Source organism: Cystoisospora suis (genome assembly GCF_002600585.1).
Source record: "Cystoisospora suis strain Wien I chromosome Unknown contig_1457, whole genome shotgun sequence".
Lineage (NCBI taxonomy): Eukaryota > Apicomplexa > Conoidasida > Eucoccidiorida > Sarcocystidae > Cystoisospora > Cystoisospora suis.
In genome coordinates, this window is record NW_027154257.1 from 20,919 (window position 1) to 40,965 (window position 20,047).

Genomic DNA, 20,047 nt, shown 5'->3' on the forward strand with positions numbered 1-20,047 from the left:
AGCACTATGACTTAACAGCGTGGGGGTGTATTAGAAAAGGATGTGCTGAATCAGATGCGCCTTTCCCGGCTGCCTGGCGTTTGCGGCCTCGCTGCCAGCGCCGCGCATTCGAGATCTGTGAGGAGGTTCTCAGCCTTTATAAGTCCCCTGTGTGGGGGTGATTCGACTAGAGGGGAGGACCCCATACAGTACAAAAGCCGCTTCGTCACTACGGGCTCCAGTCCTCGTGCGCGTACTGCAGGTGCCATGCGAATGCAAGCGAACGGAGCAGATCCACTGATACTAAGAATTCACATTTCCAGCGCCCTTCTTCGCCGCGGTGCACAGCAGTTTGCAAGTCCCCAGTGTGCTGACGGTCTCCCCTCTAACTCACCGCCCGTCCCCACTGAGTACTCCGTGTCGCGTTCGTTTTTTGAACCGTATGAAGCTTGAGGGATAAGCCAAGCCGCTGGGCTTGATTGTACCTACGCCGGCAGCAGTATTTTCCTGACAAACGGATGGAGTCTTTATCCAGCGTACCACCGAGCTCGCTTGTGCAAACACCCGTCAGACAGTGAGCGGGCGAAGTTCACTTCTTGGCATTTGATTGCGGAGATGCCTCAAAGATCTCACAGTGAAAGGTACCTTCCGTTCGAAGTGATCTTGAAAAATATGGAGTCCCCATGACAGGAAGAAGTCCATTCCACACCTGTTGTGTAAGTTCAATCTCAGCTTCAAAAACGGTCACTGTGCTGTCACGGAACATACTACCTTCAGATTCGCTCTCCATCAGCCCTGTACCAAGAAAAGACATGTCTTCGTGCGGCCTTCCACTGAGGGTACTTGCTGACAGATGTCTACCTACAAGGCACGAGACGTGGAGGCAGCAGAAAAGTTCACTGCTGATGAAAAGACGTTCAGAACCCCTTCTTTCATCAAACAGGAAGAAGCACAAAAATCAAATCTGTTGAGGTTCTACAGCCTACAGCCCCCTCTGGTGTGTCCCTCTGCAAAGTAATAACCTACCGAAGCCCAGACAAGTCATTACAAAGAAGGCCTTTTGCACCCTTATATTTAGGTATTTACAACGGCAGGACTGTAGACACGAACTGATTCCGTTCATGAGAAAACATCCGCTACACGAACAAGCCACGCCCTCGATCAACACCTGCCCGGTAAAAAGGACAACTTCCCCCTGGAACACTCGACAAAAGGGCATTTCTTCATCGAGGAAGAACCACCGTGAATCGCGTTCAACAAACAAGCGGCTGGCCGGCATGCTTTTTTAGAAGTCCCTTTGCACAGCGACTTCAAAAAAAAGAGAAACGGCAACTGGAGATCAAGACAGGGAGAGACTGATGCCTCCCCCCCCGGTGCGGGACTTAGAGTCGCGGAGAGTTATGGTTTGACGTAGTCCATGAGAGTGAGGGTGTCACTTCATTTCTCAGTGTGAGCATTGCGTGCAATGCGGGACAGCAAGAACCTCCATGGTCCTTTGTCCGCTGAAACTGCCGACATACTCATCGCATTACACAACACATGGCCTGAACACCTGCAATCATTGCTATACCACAGCTTGACACCCCCGGTATTTCTTTCTCGCTGAGTAAAAGAGGCCTTAGCTTAGCTCCCCTCACTTCTCCGGTGTCACGAGCCTCGAAGCCAGACCGTATAGCTTTCCGGCTGCTGCTCGAGATTTCGATGTGATCTCCGTTGCTCCACGGCTCAGAAAACATGCTTTCACCCGAATCAAGAGGGGAACACGGGAAAAAATGTGAGAAATGGTCATCTTTAAAACAAAGAACCAGTTTGGCTACCCCGTGGTTTTTCGTGTCTGGGGTTAGATCGTGTCTTCTATCCCTCCTAGGGACGGCTCTTGTGTATCAGCCGTGCCGCTGACACACGGCAGTACGGGAGAGTGATGAAGGAATGGGAGGCACAAGAAGAAAGAAACAACCTGAAGGAGGGGTGCAAGAAGCTAAGCGACCGTAACCTGAATGGCCTTTTCTTCATTCCTCGCCCGTGTGACACCTTCTCTAAGGAGCGCTGCTTGATTGGTAATGTGTTGTAAAAAAATTTGATCGTCTCCACTTCTTTCTACACTCAGACAGCCGCCTCGTTGAAATACACTCTCAGGACCTCTAGTTTGTTTTTCTCTTGACCTAAGACGGTCAACATAGTGCATTTCCTGTTCTGCTGGCTGTTCGACTCCGAAGAAAAATTGTCTTTGGAGTGTCAGTTGAAGTAGAGCTCTTTCTTTTTCGCTTCTGCATGTTGCAATTGCATCTTTGTCTATTATAGATGGATTCCCTAGGTGAAGGGAAGAAACTGAAAGACTGTCTCCCATCTCAGTTTCAGATGGCGACGTGAGGCCATACGGCCCCACATGAAGACCGTGAACTTCCTTGAATGCCGTAGCGCGGAGAAGTCCTAAGGCGTTCCAGACCTGGAAAGGCCACCAATCAGAATCATAGATCAGACACCTATGAATGAAGAATAATAGCATAATAGAATGAGCAATACACACAGCATGCCGTAAAACTCTTTCATACCCATGAAACGTCCAATATTTAAGAGGCGAGGAGGCTATCTCCCACGCGAAACGACGCGCGCTCACGACTCCAAGACGGGGAAAGACCCCCCCCCTCTTGTGTGTGGTCCAGTCAAGTCTTCACAAGTATTGTTCCCGCGAGAATACACTCTTCCTTCTGGACCCTGGGGGTAGGTACGTATGCCAAACTAGATAGAAACTCCATTCATAGGCGAGTTCTTTCGTATGTCTATACTGACAGGTGTATCCGAAAGACCATATCAGCATGTATAGGCTCTTGAATATAGTCGGTACTCAGTCAGGTTGTCTGGAACGAATGAGCACGTGCACCTTTCCCCTCCTCCAGTAGAGTTCTCCAGGTGCTTGTAGACATCAATCAAGCCTTTCTCTCTTGGTCTGAATGGCTGAAGGTTGCCTGTTAGTAATACATGTATACCTTACCTTATCGAGGGACTCAACAAGGTTCACGAGATCTTCATACGAATGCAGGGGACCAGGTGTGATGCGCAGACGCTCCGTGCCCCGTGGCACTGTTGGATAATTGATCGGCTGTATATACAGCTGCAGCAGGCCATCACCGCAAACCACAAGAAGCGCAGACACGACCATGAATATCAAGATAGAACCTGTACATACATGCAATAAAACATCATCAAAACACTCCAGCATACATGGGGTCTCTTCATCAGGTTTAAAATGAATCATGACTTACTCGATCTTTCCAGTGTATCTACAGAAGCATATCACCTACTGAGTGCCTGCACTCATTTGTATAGAGACACATTACGGCCTACTACCTCCCCTAGTGTTAAGGGCGACCCTACACCCCGCTACTAAGCAAAGAAAGAGCTAAGCAAGGGAGGAAGTTCAAGAAAGACGTACAACAGCAGAAAAATCCTAATCTTCAGACTACCCTGATTCTGATGTTTCTCCTGTCTCCTTCTTATAGTGGGGAGGGAGGAGCTCGAGCTCACCTTGTGTTCATGAAGAAGCAAATCAGACGCTTGCTTACAAGCGACCGGACATCCTATAAGCAGCGGAACGATATGACTTCCATTCATCAGAACGGGGAAGTCACGAGACACGAGAAGACTCTTCAGCTGCGCGGCTCTCACGTGCTGTAGGTGCCTTTCTTTCCTGCGTACAAAGGTGGGTTAATCGAACCACAAACCAACACAACACAAACTATGTAGATTCTGAGAGAGCATGCGTCATCACGAGGAGGAAACGAAACATCGGAGGAAACGAGGAAGTAGACGAATTTCCACGAAACGACATTTGTTAGTGGGAAGGAAATGACATCAGCCTGCTGTATGTACACAGCGTTGCGAATGACTTAAGTGTCTTTGCTTGGGTTGTCTCTTCCACAAAAGCAGCCACGCTCTTCTATCTGTTGTGTTTTATTATATACGCGCAATACTACCTATTTACTTGAGGCCTCAGCTTAAGGTAAGAAGTTATTCTTTCTTCGCACCTTCGTATCTTGATCCAAGTACAATCGAAACGGTAGCTTTCCGTCGGGAATGCTCCTGACCGGCGACGATCCTATCCACTCCTTTGTAGACCTTTTCCGGAATATTTGCGTAGGCCTCTGTTGGCTGTGTGATGTAATAAATCACTCGCGATGATTCTCTACACTTGAAGCAAGTTGCATGCAGTTGGCAATTCCTCACATCTCCAGCCTCTCGGACAGCAGAGGTGATGGATGTTCCCTTGCTGTCCGAGGTGCTATCCTAAACTCTGTCAGCCGCGCGGCGACGAACTGAGTCTCTCCTTCGTAACAGCTAGACTTTCGATCACGCGTTGAGATGTTTGACTACCTATCCTGCAGTGTCCTCTGTATCTTCGCCACTCGAGTGGTAACGAGACATGTACTAGATACAGGAAGATCAAGGACTTGATAGGACCAAGCTATCTTCTTGAAGAAGAAAAGATACAGAGAGACGTGAATGTCAATGAGGGCCTACGGACAGAGACTTAAACGTCTTACATGGGAAACATTCATGAAGATCCATATGAGTGTTGGGTGGTGGGTTGTGGTAGCCCAAACGTCCATACACAAGGCAACACATCGTGTATGTATGTAGATATATATATACAACTCCTTCAACTGGTATGGCGTTTAGAGGTGTGAGTTCAGAGGGAGACGTAGGAGAAGGTCTTACGAGGATTCTCGGAGATATCGCACTGATGCTGACGCCGCAGCAGCGACGGCAGGAGGAACAGAAGATGTGAAGATAAACCCCGCTGTAATCAGTAGACAATAAGACAAACAAAAGTTCACCCTCAACGTACGCCAGATACGCCTACCTCTCTTTCCGTTGGAAAAGACTGATAGAAACCAGTCTATACCTTACCTCCACGTGTACCTAAAGCTAGTCTATACTGTCATTTCAAACGTACTCCAGTCTAGCACGGCCCTCCAAGGGTTGATGGCAGGGTATACACATTAGACTTCTCACATATGCCTTTATACAGTATGGGAGATACAAAGGCAGAAGCAGTTGCTTTCACGGTTCTTCGAGATGTCTGCATATGCGGAGCTAGGGAGGAAATGTCAATCCTCGAAAGAAGTATGCTTACTTCATATTATGAAGATATAGCTGAACACATGTGTGAGAGACTCCAATCTCCCCATGTAAACTTCCTACATCTCTCAACTCCTACTGACTTTCCTATCTCTCTTCTCGCCATCATGAATCGGTCGAGGCATCAAGGGTGTGCGTGTGTGTTTGTCCCTGATTCTCTTACCGGCGTAAGAGCGTATACAGTCGATCAGAGTCGCGTTTCCTGCCACGTAACCTCCAAAGACTCCGATCGCCTTCGCCAGTGTCCCTAGAATGAAAGCAAGACATAAAGAAACTAAGAAAGCTAGACTGCAAGTAACAAAGAGAGAAAACATGTGATCATGAGTGTCCTTCTCACTCTTCATGTATCTAGTAGAGAGACCCTTTGGCACACCATTCAAGGCAATCAGGAGAGAGAGAAAAACATTCAGTGAAAAACACATCCAACATTTGATAGGACTTCACATGGAAGAGACACGTCCGCTTTAGAGAAGAGATCATGATCCTGTCATTCCATACATCCATGTCGAAACCCATGATAAGAAAGATAGAAAAGCACAAGAGAAGCAAGAATGATAAGAGGTTGTTCGCTGACACACATGAAGATGAGGAGGCTTCAATCAGATAGAACCGAGATGGCGACTTCTCTCTTCTTTCTCCCGGTGAGGTGAGAGAGAAGGAGATTCTGGTCATGAAGAGATCTGCAGATCTATACATATTCTCCGGTTTGCCTTTATCGCGTAATGAGCGAGGTGACTACTTTATCTCCTCTTTCTGTTTCTCATCTCTTCTTCTTTTCTTCTTACCGTTGATAAGATCAATTCTCTTTTGTTGGCCTGTGTGCTCCGTGACTCCTCCTCCTGTTTTGCCGTACATCCCTACTGCATGCACTTCATCAATATACGTCAGAGCGTGATACTTTTCAGCTAGATCACATAGCTCTTTCACAGGAGCCACACTGCCGTCCATGCTGTAGACACTTTCAAATACAATGAGCTTCGGGGCCTCCGCAGGCGCCGACATCAAGAGAGTTTCTAGATGAAGAAGATCGTTATGGCGGAAGATGGCCTTAGCACATCGGGCTCCTCGTATCCCTGCAATGATCGATGCGTGATTCTTCTCATCTGAGAAGATGTGAAGATTCGGCAATAGCTTTCCTAGTGTTGATAGAGATCCCTCATTAGCAACATAACCTGGGAGAAGAAGGAAAAGATCAAAAGAAAGAAAGTTCAAAGAAAGAGAGAGAATGGATGTATGTATGCACTCCGTTAAGACAGGAAGCAAAGAGAGACACCAAGAAGAGAAGACCACTGCGAAGACAGAAGCTTCTCGGAGAACAGAAGGAGACAAGGTCAGATAAGATGACAGGATACGGAGATGATAGATACGTTTCAAATGAAAACCACAGTCGTGTCTTCTTGTCTAGACCTTCCTATGTGAGAATCCCTCCTAAATGATCCAAGAGACACCATACCTCCCTATCACTGGCTGTCTACTGGGCTTTGTATTGATTGCTTCAAACAGAGTAAAGACGGATTGCATGATGAGAAGAAATCCAGTTCAATCGAAAAACAAAGGCCCAAAGAAGAAAAAGGCACACTGTCCAAGGCAGCTAGCTAGGTAGCTCATTCACAAATGAAGCCTTATCTCTCAAGTCATATTGAAGTTTGTCTATGGTCTCCATCTCAAAGAAGACATAACTACAGAAGAGTTATGAAGAAGGAAGAAAGGCGAAGCGCAAGGAGACAAGTCATTTCTCTTTCTCTCCCTCCGTGAGCTCCTCCAGCCTGTCTTTCTTTCCTCTATATGTTGATTTGTTTAAGAGGTTTCCGTGTGTCTTCAGGTGAGACATACCAGAAGTGAAGAGAAGTGCGGCTTCCTTTCCATGGAGAGCCGCCAGGTCACGTTCAAGTTCTAAGTGATAGGTGCAATTGCCGCTGATGTTCCTTGTGCCTCCTGCACCGGCCCCTGCTGCTTCGAGCGCTGCATGGGCCGCCTAGAACAACCACATCCACATCCCCATCTCTCGAGCCGATCATTGATCAAGATTCTCAAGACATAAAAGAAGAAGAGAAAAAGAAGAGAAAGAAAAGAAGACCAGAGCGAGATCCATAGTCACAGTGCTAGAATGGGATCTTGAGATGGTGAACGGCTGAATGAAAGAAGATGATAAAGAAGTGTGTAGAACAAAAAGAACGCATGCACAAGGTCCTAGCAGTTTCTCTGCGATGAATTTGTTATATAGAGTATCAGGAGAGATCATCATAAGACGACTTCGCCTTTCATGAGAGAGAGAATCTCCAGGAGCTTTATACGATCTAGATCATCTTCTTTTCCTTCATCTTGGTTCTGGCATGTTCTATTCTCATGGTTGTCTTTATGATACATAGCGTGGTGATGATCCCCTTCTCTCTTCTTTGCTGAAGAAGAGGACGAAGAAGCCGAGAGAGATCTTCCTTCCTCCTTCATGACGATAAGAAGGATGGCAATCGAAATGAAGAGATATCCAACAGTTGAAGATCCTATGTCCATTCCTCAAACAATCTCATGGCTATATCTTACATGGAGCTGGAGCTACCCACATAGAGATTTCCTATATCTCTCATGGTTTTTCGCTTGTCTGTACAGACACGTAAATCGTTTTCCCCCTCCATTACGAACATCAGAAAAAGCTCAGAACCCAACCAAGCAGCCGTTCCACCTTTCCCTACGCAACATCTCATTTCGTTCTTTTCCTAAACTAACTCATCTTTCATTGGTAGGATTTCCTCGTTGGGGGGCGGGTTCACTCCTTCTTACTCCCTTCTCTCATCACTCTCCTCTTTGGGCTTTTGTGACTCACCTGCAAAACGAGAGGATGCTGGCCCATTCCTAAGTAATCATTGGAGCACCAGAGTTGAACTTCGTCCCTTCTTCGAGAAGTCTCCTTGGAGAACAACACTTTCTCTTCCTCTTCTTCACTTCTCTTGACTCCTTCAGATCCACAGCTCTTCTCTCTCTTCTCCCTCGGTTCTTCTTTTCCTTCTTTTGTCCATCCTTTAAGATTCTCTTCTCTCTCCAGTCCCTTTAGGTGGAGCTTCTCTTTTTGATGTCGCCAGTCGTTAGCAGAGCTAGCATCTCGCATCGCGGCCGTGTCTACTTCTTTGTTCCCGTGCTTTTCTTGGCTAGCTAGACAACTTGTAGACACGGTTGGGGCTTGGTGGTGGGTTTCTTTGTCATGTGAGAATGCGTTCTCTGTCTTAATCATCCTTTCATGAAGAGGTGAGGTCTCTGATTGAGCTCCCCAGGAACACGGTATCTTTCCGTCTTCTTTTGGTGTCTCTCCAAAGAAGATAGAGGCTTTCGGGAATTGTCCTCTTTTTCTTTGCAGCTGTGCAAAAACTCGGTATCTTCCCTCTGCATGCAGAGTGTGTAAGGCTTCTTCAAATTTCGCCTCATAATAGAATGGAGATAAACCTTCTTTTCTTGTCATTTGTACACCTTTCTTTACGAACATCTCCTCTTCGTCAGGTCGATGGTGGCTACCTAGGTCTTCGTCATGTGACTGGCTTAGAAGAAATGTCTTGTCTCGAGAATGAGTGGTGCAATTCAGCGAGGCCGATGACCTAGCAACTCTCTGAAAACCCTCGTCATTCTCTTGTGCTCCCGGGGCTGCATGCAGAGATTCCTCAGAGTGGGAGGGTGAAGAAGAAGAAGATGAAATTGAAGAGGGAAAGAAAGACGTGGGAAGAAATTGTTGGTGATTCAGAGTCGTAGCTCTCATGACAGAAGGCAATGAAGCTGCATCTAGCTTAGAGGCAACAGGACAGAAGGCACGAAAAGGAAAGAGAGAGGTGAGCGATTGATTTGAATGACGAGAAAGAAATGGACAGCAGTCACGGGATCGTGTAACTCTCTTTCCTGGGGTGAGGAACCCACCCCGGGCTGCCCCTGCCGCTCCTGCCATTCGCCGAGACGAGGCAGTCGGCACCGGAAGTGCAAAGCGAGACATGATGCTAAGAAGTGGAGAGAATGAAGGGTCGAGGGAGAATGACAAGGAAGAGAAGAGGAGAGAAAAAAGAGGGTGAGAGAAGAATGAGGGAAAGAAGAGAAGAAAGAAAGAAATGGAGAGGTCGCACGAATGAGAGAAGAGCGGATTGAAGAATGTACGGATTCCCGGGCAACGCAAAATGAGGGAGACGAAGGTCAAGAAGAGGAGTCCATAGAGAGGTAGGCCTTGATGTCTCTAGAGACAGAGACACCGAATGCAAGATGATCAGGAGCAGGTATATCTGACTTGGCGAAGGGATGTCCTAATCAAGAAGTTTTCGATAGCAGGAGTGCGTCTTGGAGTCAATGACTACGTAAAAGGTAGAAGACGTACAGGCACCGTGAGACATAGACCTTCACGATGAGTGTTCACACGAAGCGGCATGGAGCGTGCAAACCCTATGTAAACACGTGAATGAAGGAAATAGAACCATCGGCATGGAAAGTTCTTCCATCAAAAGACTCTCCCTCCTCCGTCTAGCAATCCTTCCGAAGTTTCGACTGTATGGACAGACAGGGATCGTCACTGGAAAACGAGGCCCACCCTACAAAGACTGAAGCAGGTTTTCTACGTTGCCTTATCAAGAGACGAGGCTAGAGAGTGAAAACACTGTTCGGGAGATAGATGTTCTCAATCAGCCGAAATAAGTATTACGCCCGCCAGGGGCAACAGCAACTATAGATGATAGGAAACTGAAGAATACAGACCAGGTCCCGAGCCCTGAGAACTGAGCCTAGCTGCAGGGGAGTTGGCGAACGGGAAGGAGGCACAGGAAGGAAATCGATCAAGAGAGAAATGACTATGTTCAAATGGGCTGTAGTTTCTACGGCGGGTCGCCGTCGAAGTTGTCGGCAGTGCCTGACCTCCCGCGTCGGCGGGGCCTAGAGCCACTTCGGCAAAAGCAAGGCAAGAAGGGAAGCAGGAAAAAGAGCGGGGACTTCCCCATGTAGTGGGCGTATTAACATCTGAAAGCGAAATAGAGAAGACGAAGGAGAACACTTCCGCGGAATACAAAGTGTAGGATGAGGCAAGGAGGATGGAGACCCTACAACAACGGCTGTTGCGATGATTCTTGAAAAAGAAGAGGCCGGATACAGGGGCGGATCTAAGATCTTGAGGGAAACAATCATCAGGGCAACTGTACGTAGTGGTTAGACCACTACATACAAAAAGCTGACTGGTGTCATTTCGGAACCTCCCCGAAGTGAGGGGACCGAGAAAAAAAAACGCCGCGACTCGCCCTCCTCTCGCGCCGTCAAACTGAAGAGAACCGGCGGGTGTATGGCCACCTAAGCAATCAAAAGGATGTGTACAACGGCAAGCAGCCTTTCGGTCGGGGTATGATTCCAGTGGACAGCGAAAATTCTTGTCGGGACTGCCTTAAGAGAGATGAGGGTTTACACCTGGGGCTCCTTGCGTTCTGTTGGACGCTGCCCGGCATGTGCAAGAAGCAGCCGAAGGCCCTTGTCTGCTCCTTCGCTGCATGAATTTTCCGAGCGATCGGTTTTGTATAAGCCGACATTCGGTAGTCCTGCATCGCGGCGAGAGCCAGGTTGCATGGACAAGGGAGAAAGATAGAGAAATAGTAACACCACACTAATATCTCTAGATCTTCTCATGTTATCGCGCGCTTTCCCTAAACGGGCTAGCGCGCAGTTACTCGAGATTTCGTTTCCGCTTGACGCTCACAATATCGCTCGTTTTCCTTTCTCTTGCATGCACAGACTTGTTGAGACTCCGAAACTCGACTCCGTTGTCCCTGCTTTCATACCAGTCTGTACCTCCCTCCTACGAATATATAGTCGATGAACGCGTGTACTGACCTCCCTGCTCTGTCCTTTGTTCCTAGACGGCTGCTGACAGAGATATCGCGGTTTCTCGCTTGAATCTGCCCTGAAGGGTCGCTCCCAGAGGGACTGGGCTGTTTCTTTCGGAGAGAGGTACGTCTTGAACCTCTTTCCGTACAACCTTCAATCCTTGTTTGTCTTCCTGGTGTTGGTGTGCCCTAGCCCTTCTTTGCCCGGGCGCGCGTCTCGCGTTCAACACTTCAAGAAGCTGAGGACGTAGAGATTTCGTGTTACCGAGTCCAAAGCCTCGCTGCTGCTTTTCATGTGTTCTGCATCTCCCAGCAATGTATCATGGACGTTTTCGACGACCTTCAGCGGCATAGAGGCCCGTCTGCCTGCAGGCCAGTCCCTCCTGACTTCCTCGAGTCCAACTGAATGAGGCTGTTGCCCTTCAACCTTCGATCTCGTTCTCTGAGGTCTCATTTTCTCCTTACTTTGTGGTTATTATAGCATCAGAGTTGTCAATAAACAGACTCCTTTGATCTTGGGTGTCCTACCGTATGCTGTACAGGCCGTAGCGTCTTTCACAACCATCGGCCCGCAGACAAAAAGCCGAGACCATGCACTCTCCTCGGAAGCGTCGGCGCGTGTCTTTTCCGGACTCCGGGGAGGGTGAAGGAGAAGAGGCTAGGGAAGGCAGTGAAGTGTCTACTCGAGATTTCGATAAAGAAAGTTGGAATGCTTCAGAGTCGAAGAATGGAGATAGCTCGAGCAGGGCTAGCGATAAACCTGATTCAACTGCTCCAGTAGACCTCTTTTCGACATATTCTTTCCCAGGGGTTGGCGAGGATGACAGGCTTTCTTCTTCTCCAGCTAAAGAACTTGGTGAAACTCAAGGAGCTACTGAAGCAAGCAAGGGAGAGTGTGTTCGGAACTCAAAGAATTCTCTTGATCTACTGTTTTCTTCACCTGCCAATGGCCTTAGCACCTCCTCTGCCCGAGGAGAAACGGTGTTCGAAGGTGACACTGCCTTCTCCTTTGAAACAGATGCCGCCCTTATCGATTCTCTCTTGGCCTCCTCTTCTGGAGATGGGGAGACCTTTTCTAAAGAAACCAACGCTCAGGATTTTTCTTCTTCGTCTTTGTTATCTTGTGAATCTTCTCCTACTGACACCACTTTCAGTGGACCGGCAGGTCATCGTCAGAAATCATCACAAAGTGCGTCAAAACGACGCGCAGGGGAAATTTCAAGTCTCGGGGGGGGTGACAATAGTGCAGCAGCAGGAGGAGAGGAACGTCGTTCTGGCACATATTCTTCAGGTGGAAAATATGAAGCGGGAGACTCTTCTTTAGTCGACACGCTTGCTCGGAGAAGTACTTCTGATCTCTGCTCTCAGGAGGAAGTTCTTGTAGCTGATGATTCCTCTTCCTTGTTCTCCCCTCCTACTATGCCAGAGATTCAGAATGTTGTTGCGTCGGCTCATATGAGTTGGCGGATAAATGGTGTCGATATGTGGAGGGGACCAGACACGAATAGCCGTCTTGATTTAAGATTGCTAGCCATATCCTGTCGCTTTGCCGAATATAATCCGAGGAAAATCAATGCCTGTATTCTGCGCTTGCGCACTCCGAAATGTACGGCTCTCGTTTTTAGGTCGGGTAAGTTTCTGCAAGACTCGGATGGGGGGAGATCTTACTCCACACGGGGCTCTCTTGAAAGGATAGGGCGTCAGTCTCTCTGAAGAAGATGTGCTGCGTGTCTGTATGTACATGTGTGTCTTGATACACCAGTGTGAGTGGGTGAGTGTATAGGCATGTAGACAGTCAAGTTGTGATGGAATGTATACCTCCTTGACTGCTGAGCTGGAGGGGACTTAGCCGCTAAGGCTGATTGTCGTTGTGTAGTTAATAGTATCCTTCCTGGTAGATTTAGACCGAGAGCTTCAAGAGACACATTTGTCAAAGAGGTCAGACCGGACAAAACAGCTGTGCCAATCTTCGTAGGCCAGTCTATATGAGAGGTTGCGGGTCACGAAAGGGCATTAACGTCATCCTTTTCTACTATAATACACACAAGATAGAGTTCTTCATCCCTCTGAAGAGCAGAAATGGATATGAATGCGAGTATCGCCGAGGTCCGTGGTCGAGGAATGACGCTCGGACAGCATGTATTCTTTCCGTTTCTTTTGTGGTGGTGTCCATCACCCTTCAAAGACTGCCAAGGAGGGATCTCAGCCTATCTTCAATGTATGTATGCGTTCACCAGGGCGAGTGATGATTACAGGAGCGAGAAGTGAAACTGAAGCGGAGAAGGCAGCCCGTTTGTTGTCACGTATACTTACCTTTGCTTACTGTGGGGACGTGGAACAGATCAAACCCCCTCCCTTAAGCTTAAAGAGTTCGCCATCCAGAGGTCTTCCTGCACTCTTATCTTCTGGTGATTCTTCTTCTGCTTCATCTGTTTCTCCGGAGAAAGGCGATCAGACCGGCGAGGGTGAAAGTCAAGGTGGTGGTTGTGGGGGGGAGACGGATAGTCATGATGGAGGCGGGTCTGTTTGTGAGGGAGATAGGAGTTCTTCTCATTGTTCTACTGCCATCGTGCCTTTGAGAGATCTGTCAAAAGATGAGGAAGAGGGAGGAGAAGAAGACGACCCTGGGGCGGAGGGAAAAAGAAGAGGAAAGAAGAGAGCAAGAGATCGGAAGGTTTGCGTGAAAAATTTCAAAGTTGAGAATGTAGTGGCAAGTGCAGACTGCGGAGTCCCTGTGAGACTGGAAGGTCTTGCCTTTGAACACAAGGAGTTCTCCAGCTACGAACCCGAGCTCTTTTCTGGTAAGACGGAGAGCATGGAAAGGATAGCAGGAGAGAAAAAAGCACATCTTACTTGACTTGAATACTCCTCGTTTTCTCTGTATGTGTATGTAGATTTGCAAGTGTGTTTGCATGCGTTCGTACAGCGTGACAGCCGCTGCGGCTATAAGTTGCAAATGGAGCTGCGCGCCTGCTATAGAGCCTTTCAGTAACAAAACATTTTGGAAGAGAACGACTAACAAAAGGATCGAAGCATAGTTCGTGGCCGCGGTTATGTCCCCGTGTCCACATCAGGTGGACGATCTTGAAGTTTATAGATCCTCCAGATGCAGCCATGTATATAGGTCTTGTTTGGGGGAGACGTACGTCTTGACAGCAGAAGTTGTAGCCCCGCCAGTCAAGGAGCACGAGATGCTTTCTCGCGGTAAAGAGGAAGCTTAGGCGGCGTAAGTCTCGACAGCCTGCGGTTCTGTAGGTTTACGAGCTGAGACGTGTTCCGATCTAGTCTCGTTACGTAGTGTGGTTTGAGTGTGAGTATACGTCCGCTTTCATTCGTTCTTTACTCCTTCGGTCAGCACCAAAGGCTGCTATGTGCTACGGGAAAGCCAGCGAGCAGCGGGGGACACTGACTGTGAGGAGTGTCTCACTCGACTTGTATTCCCTGCAGGCTTGGTGTATCGATACAACCCGACCTCTTCTCTGAAGGCAGTGCTTTTAGTCTTCGTCAGCGGGAAAGTGGTGATCACCGGATGCAAGAAGCTCAGCGAAGTGAATGAAGTGTTCGAAGCTCTCTACCCTGTCCTCGTGCGGTATCGGAAGTAATCTGTGGACAGGGCGCTTTCATTCCAAGAACAACAGCGGTCCTCGGCCGCAAGTGCGTTGACTGGTATCTCAGCATCACTCTTTGTGGGCGGAGGCCAGAAGTGTAGAGCATCATCTGCTGGTATAGTGAGGTACCCGCTGGCTCTCCTTGAGCACTCGCCTAGAGCGACGTGAGGGTGTGACAAGTGGGTTAACTGCGGTGAATTGTGGGCGTAGGCCATGATGTGAGGCTGAGGTCCCCGACGTCTCTCCCCTGTGTGTACTAGTGTCTGGAAAATATACGCGTCGCCGTATGCCCTGGTTGGTGCTGAAAGATTGTTTCTCTTCTAGTTTTCATTCATTGATTGTCAGGAAGGCTTTAGACGTATAATAGTCGTCGGTGGAGCCCCCGGAGTCTTTTCGTTGTTTCGTGGTGTTTCGGAGGGTGGCAGTTTTTTTCAGGCCGTAGTTGCTTTGTTACTTTCTCTGGTGCTACGACTGGGACCCCCCTACAGACGGGCGTACTAACCTGTTCCGATACGGTGTGAGGATGGGGCTTCTCACAACGGTCCCGCCCTTTCCGGTTGACTCTGCCAAGGGCGTCGACCCAAGGCAGGGGCGTATTTCACGATGGGAGTCGGCCCCCAGGGAAGCTACGGAACGACGAACATAGATCCTGCAGCCTTGGTAATACAACAGTACTCTCGGCTGCCGGGGAGGCCTTGTCAGTGATGTTTGCAACTGTGTCCCTAGGAGGGCAGTGTCAGTAAAAGCCCCCTCCCCTTACGACACGCACGGATCCCGAAACCGGCCCGGGATGACCAAGTCACAGCCGACTAGAGGAGGGGGACACTTTTTTAGATGGAGGAGAATGACGTGCGGCTGAGTGGAGTGTGTTCGCCGGGCGTGCTGACCCGGGAGGAACGAACTAAGGTTAACGTCCCTGGAGTGCCGAGAATCTCCGGGTTATCAAGTCCCGGGTAAAAACACCCCAGCCCCCATGAGGCTCGGAGAATGTGCCAAACCCACTCGACGACGATAGCAACGACCAAAGAGAACGAAGCATCAAATCAGGTGACTCATCTTTAAGAACGAATGATCAGGGATATGAGTGGAGAGGGGTCACGATGGCTGGGATGTTCTGTGGCAGACGTTTCCTCACGTCGGATTGTAGTCAGTAGGCCTGCCTCCGCCCCCCCCCCTCCGAGGTGTACCGTGGTTCTCTCAACAATTGAGGAATGCTGCGAGTGAGGGTGCCGGCGTAATCACCTTGGAATCCGGGGACAGGCACCTGGGCTACGGCTTTTTGCTGCGCTTGGGAACATGCCTTGACCCCTGCGAGGCACACCGACAGGCAGGTACGCAAGTGTTGCTTAAAGCCAGCAGCACGCGTGTCAGTTAGTGCGGGGCCGGCCAGGTCGCTGGTCACCTGCTTCCGCCTTCGGGACAGCACAAGAGCGGTTCTCTCCGAATCACTAAACTGGATGTGTTCCAGAGACACGAACACCAGCTGGGAAGCAGTGTTTGGACCAGAGAGACGGACCTCAGCTGGGAAGCGGTGTTGGCCGTACCGGGGCCAGCACAAAGTCATTTGTCAATAGTGGCGAGAGGCCACATATGCCGCAAAGTCCCTCGTGACCGTTTCACGAGCAAACTGAATCACTCGCTCCGGGTACTCTCGCTATGGTGGAGGTCTGATCAGCTGCCCAAATCACAGAAGCGGCATAGCGGACAAAGGCGAGGGATCTCGGCAGGTTCGGTCCAGTGAAGAGAGACTCGAAGGCTCCAGTACGACGAATCCCAGACGGATACCTCGTCTTCCAAGGCAGCACGTAAACAGTAATAGCACTTTCGCGTTAGCCAAGGGGAGGAGACAGATTTGGTTTGCAAAAAAGGGAGAGAGTGCACTGGCACCATAGACGACCAGGGCATTCGGCGCGACCATGCGCGCTCAAGCAACCGAGTAGCCATGGGGAGACCGGCTGGAAAAAAACTGACAAAAACACCGACCTTTGTTGCGAGGGGACAGTACACAGGAATACAGAAGACGAAAAAAAGTTTGCCAAAATTTTGCTATAACGCCTCACCTTGGTTACACGCAGAGAGGCATCAATCTAGAATCCACAGTTAAGATACAGTTTAGTGCCATCTTCGTGACTTCTTCTTCTTTTGCGGAGAGCCACCAAGGATACTGACTCGAGCGACATCTGTAGATGAAGTGAAACTTGGCTCGAGAGTCCGCCCAAAGTGAGAAGTGACTCGTGCGGGTGACGCAGGCAATACCCAGCCTTCGGGAACTGCATGGATGTCGGAATCCTTGGATACCATGCTCTCGAAACCGCTCCCAAAGAACTGTAGCCTCGGCACCCGTACTGGTGATTCCTCTATAAACAGCCGTTCACTGAGCGGCAGCTCGTACTTCTCTGTCAGCCCAGTAGAAGGGCGCGCTAGGGAAAGTGGCCCCGACTCTGTTGCAATCGGCCCCTCATATGTCGCCAGCGTGTCTATAGTCTTTCGTGTGGCTACAGTTGGTGAACCGGAGTACCTCACAACAACCTTTGGGTGAGTGGAGGGGACTGACTCTCTGCTATTGATCACCTCCGTTTTTATTGCTGCGGCACTCGGGACCCCGTTAGACTTCGCCGGGGCGAAACCTGCAAGCCGAGCGGCTGGTTGAAGCTCGAAGGTGTTCTCCTTCTTCTCCAATATCACAGGTGACTCGGCAATTCTTGCCAAGGCGAGAGGGCTCCCGCGTGGGTACCGAAGCTGGTCTTGTGGCTCCTTCGAGTCTAGCACTGTGACTGACTCAACTGTCCGGGACCGGGGCCACAAGCCATCGGAAACTTTCCGTCCTTCGGTACTAAGCGCTTCTGCCCGGTCTAAAAGAGTCTGTTTCGGTATGCTGGAAGCTCTCTCACTGAAGTAGGCAGTGGGTGAAGGCGGAGGGAGAGCGCGGGCACCGAGATACGTTGACGCTGCGGCGGGCTTCCTCGAAACGCGTACGACTGTCGGATCAGCGGCTAATCCAGCAGGACGTGTTACGACCTGGAAACGTTCTGAATCGGGGCCTCTCACGAGAGGCTCCCTGTCTAATTTCTGCGTTCGCTCCAGAGGTACCGGGTCAGAGGCTGATGCTCTGCTAACTGGGATTGACCGTTCCACGGGCCCAGCCACACGTGCGGTGCTCTCCGCTGGCATTGCGGTGAGGACTGGAACCCTGCTCGTTGCGATGGGGGTACCTTTGGCCTCACCTGCCATAGGCGCTGGAGGAGGCTCCCGCTGTGCAACGACTGCAGCGGGCATTTCTCTAGGTAAGGAATATCTCTCTGTCTCTGTCGTGTCGAGCGGAGGTCCCCGACGGTCAGAGCGGGTAGGGAACCTGGGAGTTGCTTCTTCTGAAGTATATGAGCGCGGCACTCCTCCTGGCCGGCCTCCTAAAATTTCATCGCTTGCTGGCGGTGCTGGAACTGCCGGCTGGGGAATACGTGGTCGTACCGGGGGCTCAACCCTAGTCTCTGTCTCTTCGACGAGTACGGGTAGTGAGAAATCAGCAATGCGGCTCCGCTGCAAGTCCTGTTGCAGCAACAGGTCAGGGGCGCGACTCTCCACGGGAACGCGGGAATCCTGGTTCGCGGGACCCAGTTCCTCGGGTCGTTGTGCAGCCCCTGCTCCCCGAGCTGCAGGTGCCACGGCTACCGAGGCCTCTAGCAAAGGTGAAGGAGGTATCGGCTCGCGTTTCGCTTCCCCGGCGACCCGCTCCGGACGTAGTGCATTCACCCGTGGTATTTGACCGGGAGGGAGTTGCCCAAGCGGCCTCTGCGGCTCGGTTGGGTACGGCGGTAGCTCGAGTAAACGGCTCTCCGGAAGCGTCTCGGCGCTACTTCGCCCCCTCGCGCCTTGTCTGAGTTCCGGAAGTACTAGGGGACTCTCGTCGAACGGTGCGGCTCGTGGATTCTCAAGCACCGAACTGGCTGTCATCTGTCCGGGTTGCCGCGGAACGAGTGGCGTTGGCACTGGAGGGAGTGCTGGTCTCTGCCAGGGCTCCGGGAGCTCTAGAGGAAGGGGTTCAGATTCAGACTCAATGAGGAAAGATTCTGAGTCATCCAACACTTCTAAGTCTTCCGGTCGAAGGCAGTCCCGACATCGGTCGGTCCCAAGCACCTCAGGCGGTACTCCAAATGAGTCTTGCGGGAAGTCCGCACGCAGCGCCGTGGGGATGCCACTTTCGAGACGAGCTTTGCGGCCCGAACTGCGTAACGCAATGTCCGCTGCGGTGTCCGTCGGACGGGTACGTGGAGATAGTGGGAGGCGAGGAGAGAGCTGCTGTCGAGATGCAAGACGGTCAAGAGTTTCCGGGCCAAGGTCCGGCTTTTTCCCGAGCTGTATTTCAGAACCTGGTGACTCTCGCTGCAGACCGTAGGCCGGAGGACGTCTTTCGTAGTAAGAAGTCGGCGCTATAAAAGGCGTGTAACCTGGAGGAGCGAGTTGAGAGGTCCCAGCAGGGTTTTCGGCTCCAGATTGGAGTGGCCCTTGTTTGCCGGAGACGTGCGAGGGCTCATACTCGTCGGGCGGGACTCTCGTCTCTGGCGGCGGCCGGGTGTTACGGTCCGGAGGACTTCGATCTGGATCAATCGGTGCGCCTCCCGGTGGAGGAAGAGGGTAGTCGTAGAAAGGCTCAGCAGGAGGCGTCGGGGACCGGCGGACCCCTCTTGGGCCCTGACCCGCAGGATTCCGGGCAGCTGCTCCAGGAGGGACAAACTCAGGTTCCTGGGAGGCACTAGACTGCGAGGGCTCCACCGGTGGCCGTGTCGTTGTCAACGTCAGTAAGATTTCCGGGGGGTCTGGTGCAGCTTGCGAGGCACCGGGCTGGGTTGAGGTGTAGTACGGTGGCAGCGAATACTCGCGCACCTGAGGAGGTCTATCGGACAAGAAAGGGTTGTGGTACGGGGGCGGCAAAGGTACGTTACCCGGGGACGTTCGGTCGGGGTGCGGTGCCCGGACGGGAGGATACGGCGGCGCAGGAGCGGAGTATGGAGGTGCAGAAGGATCTGACGGTGGACGGACAGAATCAGGGTACGGAGATTGAGGAGGATACGACGGAGGAGCCCGAGGGGAGGACGGCGGTGGAGGAGGATCTGACGGCGGGGGGGTAGGAGGGGAGTTTGTGGGTGGAGGAGGATCTGAAGGCGGAGGCATAGCGGAGTACGGCGACGGAGCAGGATAGGACGACGGAGGCGGAGAAGGGGGGTAAGTAGGTGGAGGAGGTTGTGAGGGCGCAGGAGGCGGAGGAGGTGAGTACGGAGACGGAGCATCTGACGACGGAGAAGAAGAAGGGGGAGACGACGGCGGAGGCGGAGAAAGCGGGTACGGCGACGGAGGAGGATAGGACGGTGAAGGTGGAGAAGGCGGGTAAGGCGACGGAGGAGGATAGGACGGTGGAGGCGGAGAAGGGGGGTAAGGAGGTGGAGGAGGTTCTGAGGGCGGAGGAGGAGGATATGACGGTGGAGGCGGAGAAGGGGGGTA

General features: G+C 51.0%; 3 protein-coding genes across 3 annotated transcripts; 1 reads left to right on the forward strand and 2 right to left on the reverse strand.

The window, feature by feature from the left end:
- Nucleotides 1–587: 587 nt before the first annotated feature.
- On the reverse strand, nt 588–10,500 carry CSUI_003324 (5-aminolevulinic acid synthase domain-containing protein). Its single transcript, XM_068063522.1, has 8 exons — nt 7,940–10,500; nt 6,952–7,093; nt 5,904–6,290; nt 5,282–5,365; nt 4,696–4,777; nt 3,505–3,667; nt 2,972–3,091; nt 588–2,425 (listed from the first exon to the last, which is right to left on the reverse strand). The coding sequence occupies exons 1-8, from the start codon at nt 9,086–9,088 to the stop codon at nt 1,958–1,960; spliced, it is 2,595 nt and encodes an 864-aa protein (XP_067924502.1). The 5' UTR covers nt 9,089–10,500; the 3' UTR covers nt 588–1,957.
- A 192-nt stretch (nt 10,501–10,692) lies between these two features.
- CSUI_003325 (tata-box binding protein tbp2) lies at nt 10,693–14,980 on the forward strand. The gene is made up of 4 exons (XM_068063523.1): nt 10,693–11,067; nt 11,486–12,573; nt 13,181–13,744; nt 14,391–14,980. The coding sequence occupies exons 2-4, from the start codon at nt 11,535–11,537 to the stop codon at nt 14,543–14,545; spliced, it is 1,758 nt and encodes a 585-aa protein (XP_067924503.1). The 5' UTR covers nt 10,693–11,067; nt 11,486–11,534; the 3' UTR covers nt 14,546–14,980.
- Nucleotides 14,981–16,349: 1,369 nt separating this feature from the next.
- CSUI_003326 (uncharacterized protein) lies at nt 16,350–20,047 on the reverse strand (the record flags this gene model as incomplete). The annotated part of the gene is made up of 1 exon (XM_068063524.1): nt 16,350–20,047. A coding segment is annotated over one exon (3,384 nt), but the record flags the coding sequence as incomplete, so codon positions are not given.

What these genes read in the sequence shown, in the direction of transcription:
- CSUI_003325 (XM_068063523.1), top strand. Translation starts at nt 11,535, where the DNA reads ATGCACTCTCCTCGGAAGCGTCGGCGCGTGTCTTTTCCGGACTCCGGG. An exon ending in GGCTCTCGTTTTTAGGTCGG is followed by an intron (nt 12,574 to 13,180) that starts GTAAGTTTCTGC and finishes TGCGTTCACCAG; the next exon opens with GGCGAGTGATGATTACAGGA. An exon ending in CGAACCCGAGCTCTTTTCTG is followed by an intron (nt 13,745 to 14,390) that starts GTAAGACGGAGA and finishes TATTCCCTGCAG; the next exon opens with GCTTGGTGTATCGATACAAC.
- CSUI_003324 (XM_068063522.1), bottom strand. Translation starts at nt 9,088, where the DNA reads ATGTCTCGCTTTGCACTTCCGGTGCCGACTGCCTCGTCTCGGCGAATG. An exon ending in AGCATCCTCTCGTTTTGCAG is followed by an intron (nt 7,094 to 7,939) that starts GTGAGTCACAAA and finishes TGGTTGTTCTAG; the next exon opens with GCGGCCCATGCAGCGCTCGA. An exon ending in CGCACTTCTCTTCACTTCTG is followed by an intron (nt 6,291 to 6,951) that starts GTATGTCTCACC and finishes TTCTTCTCCCAG; the next exon opens with GTTATGTTGCTAATGAGGGA.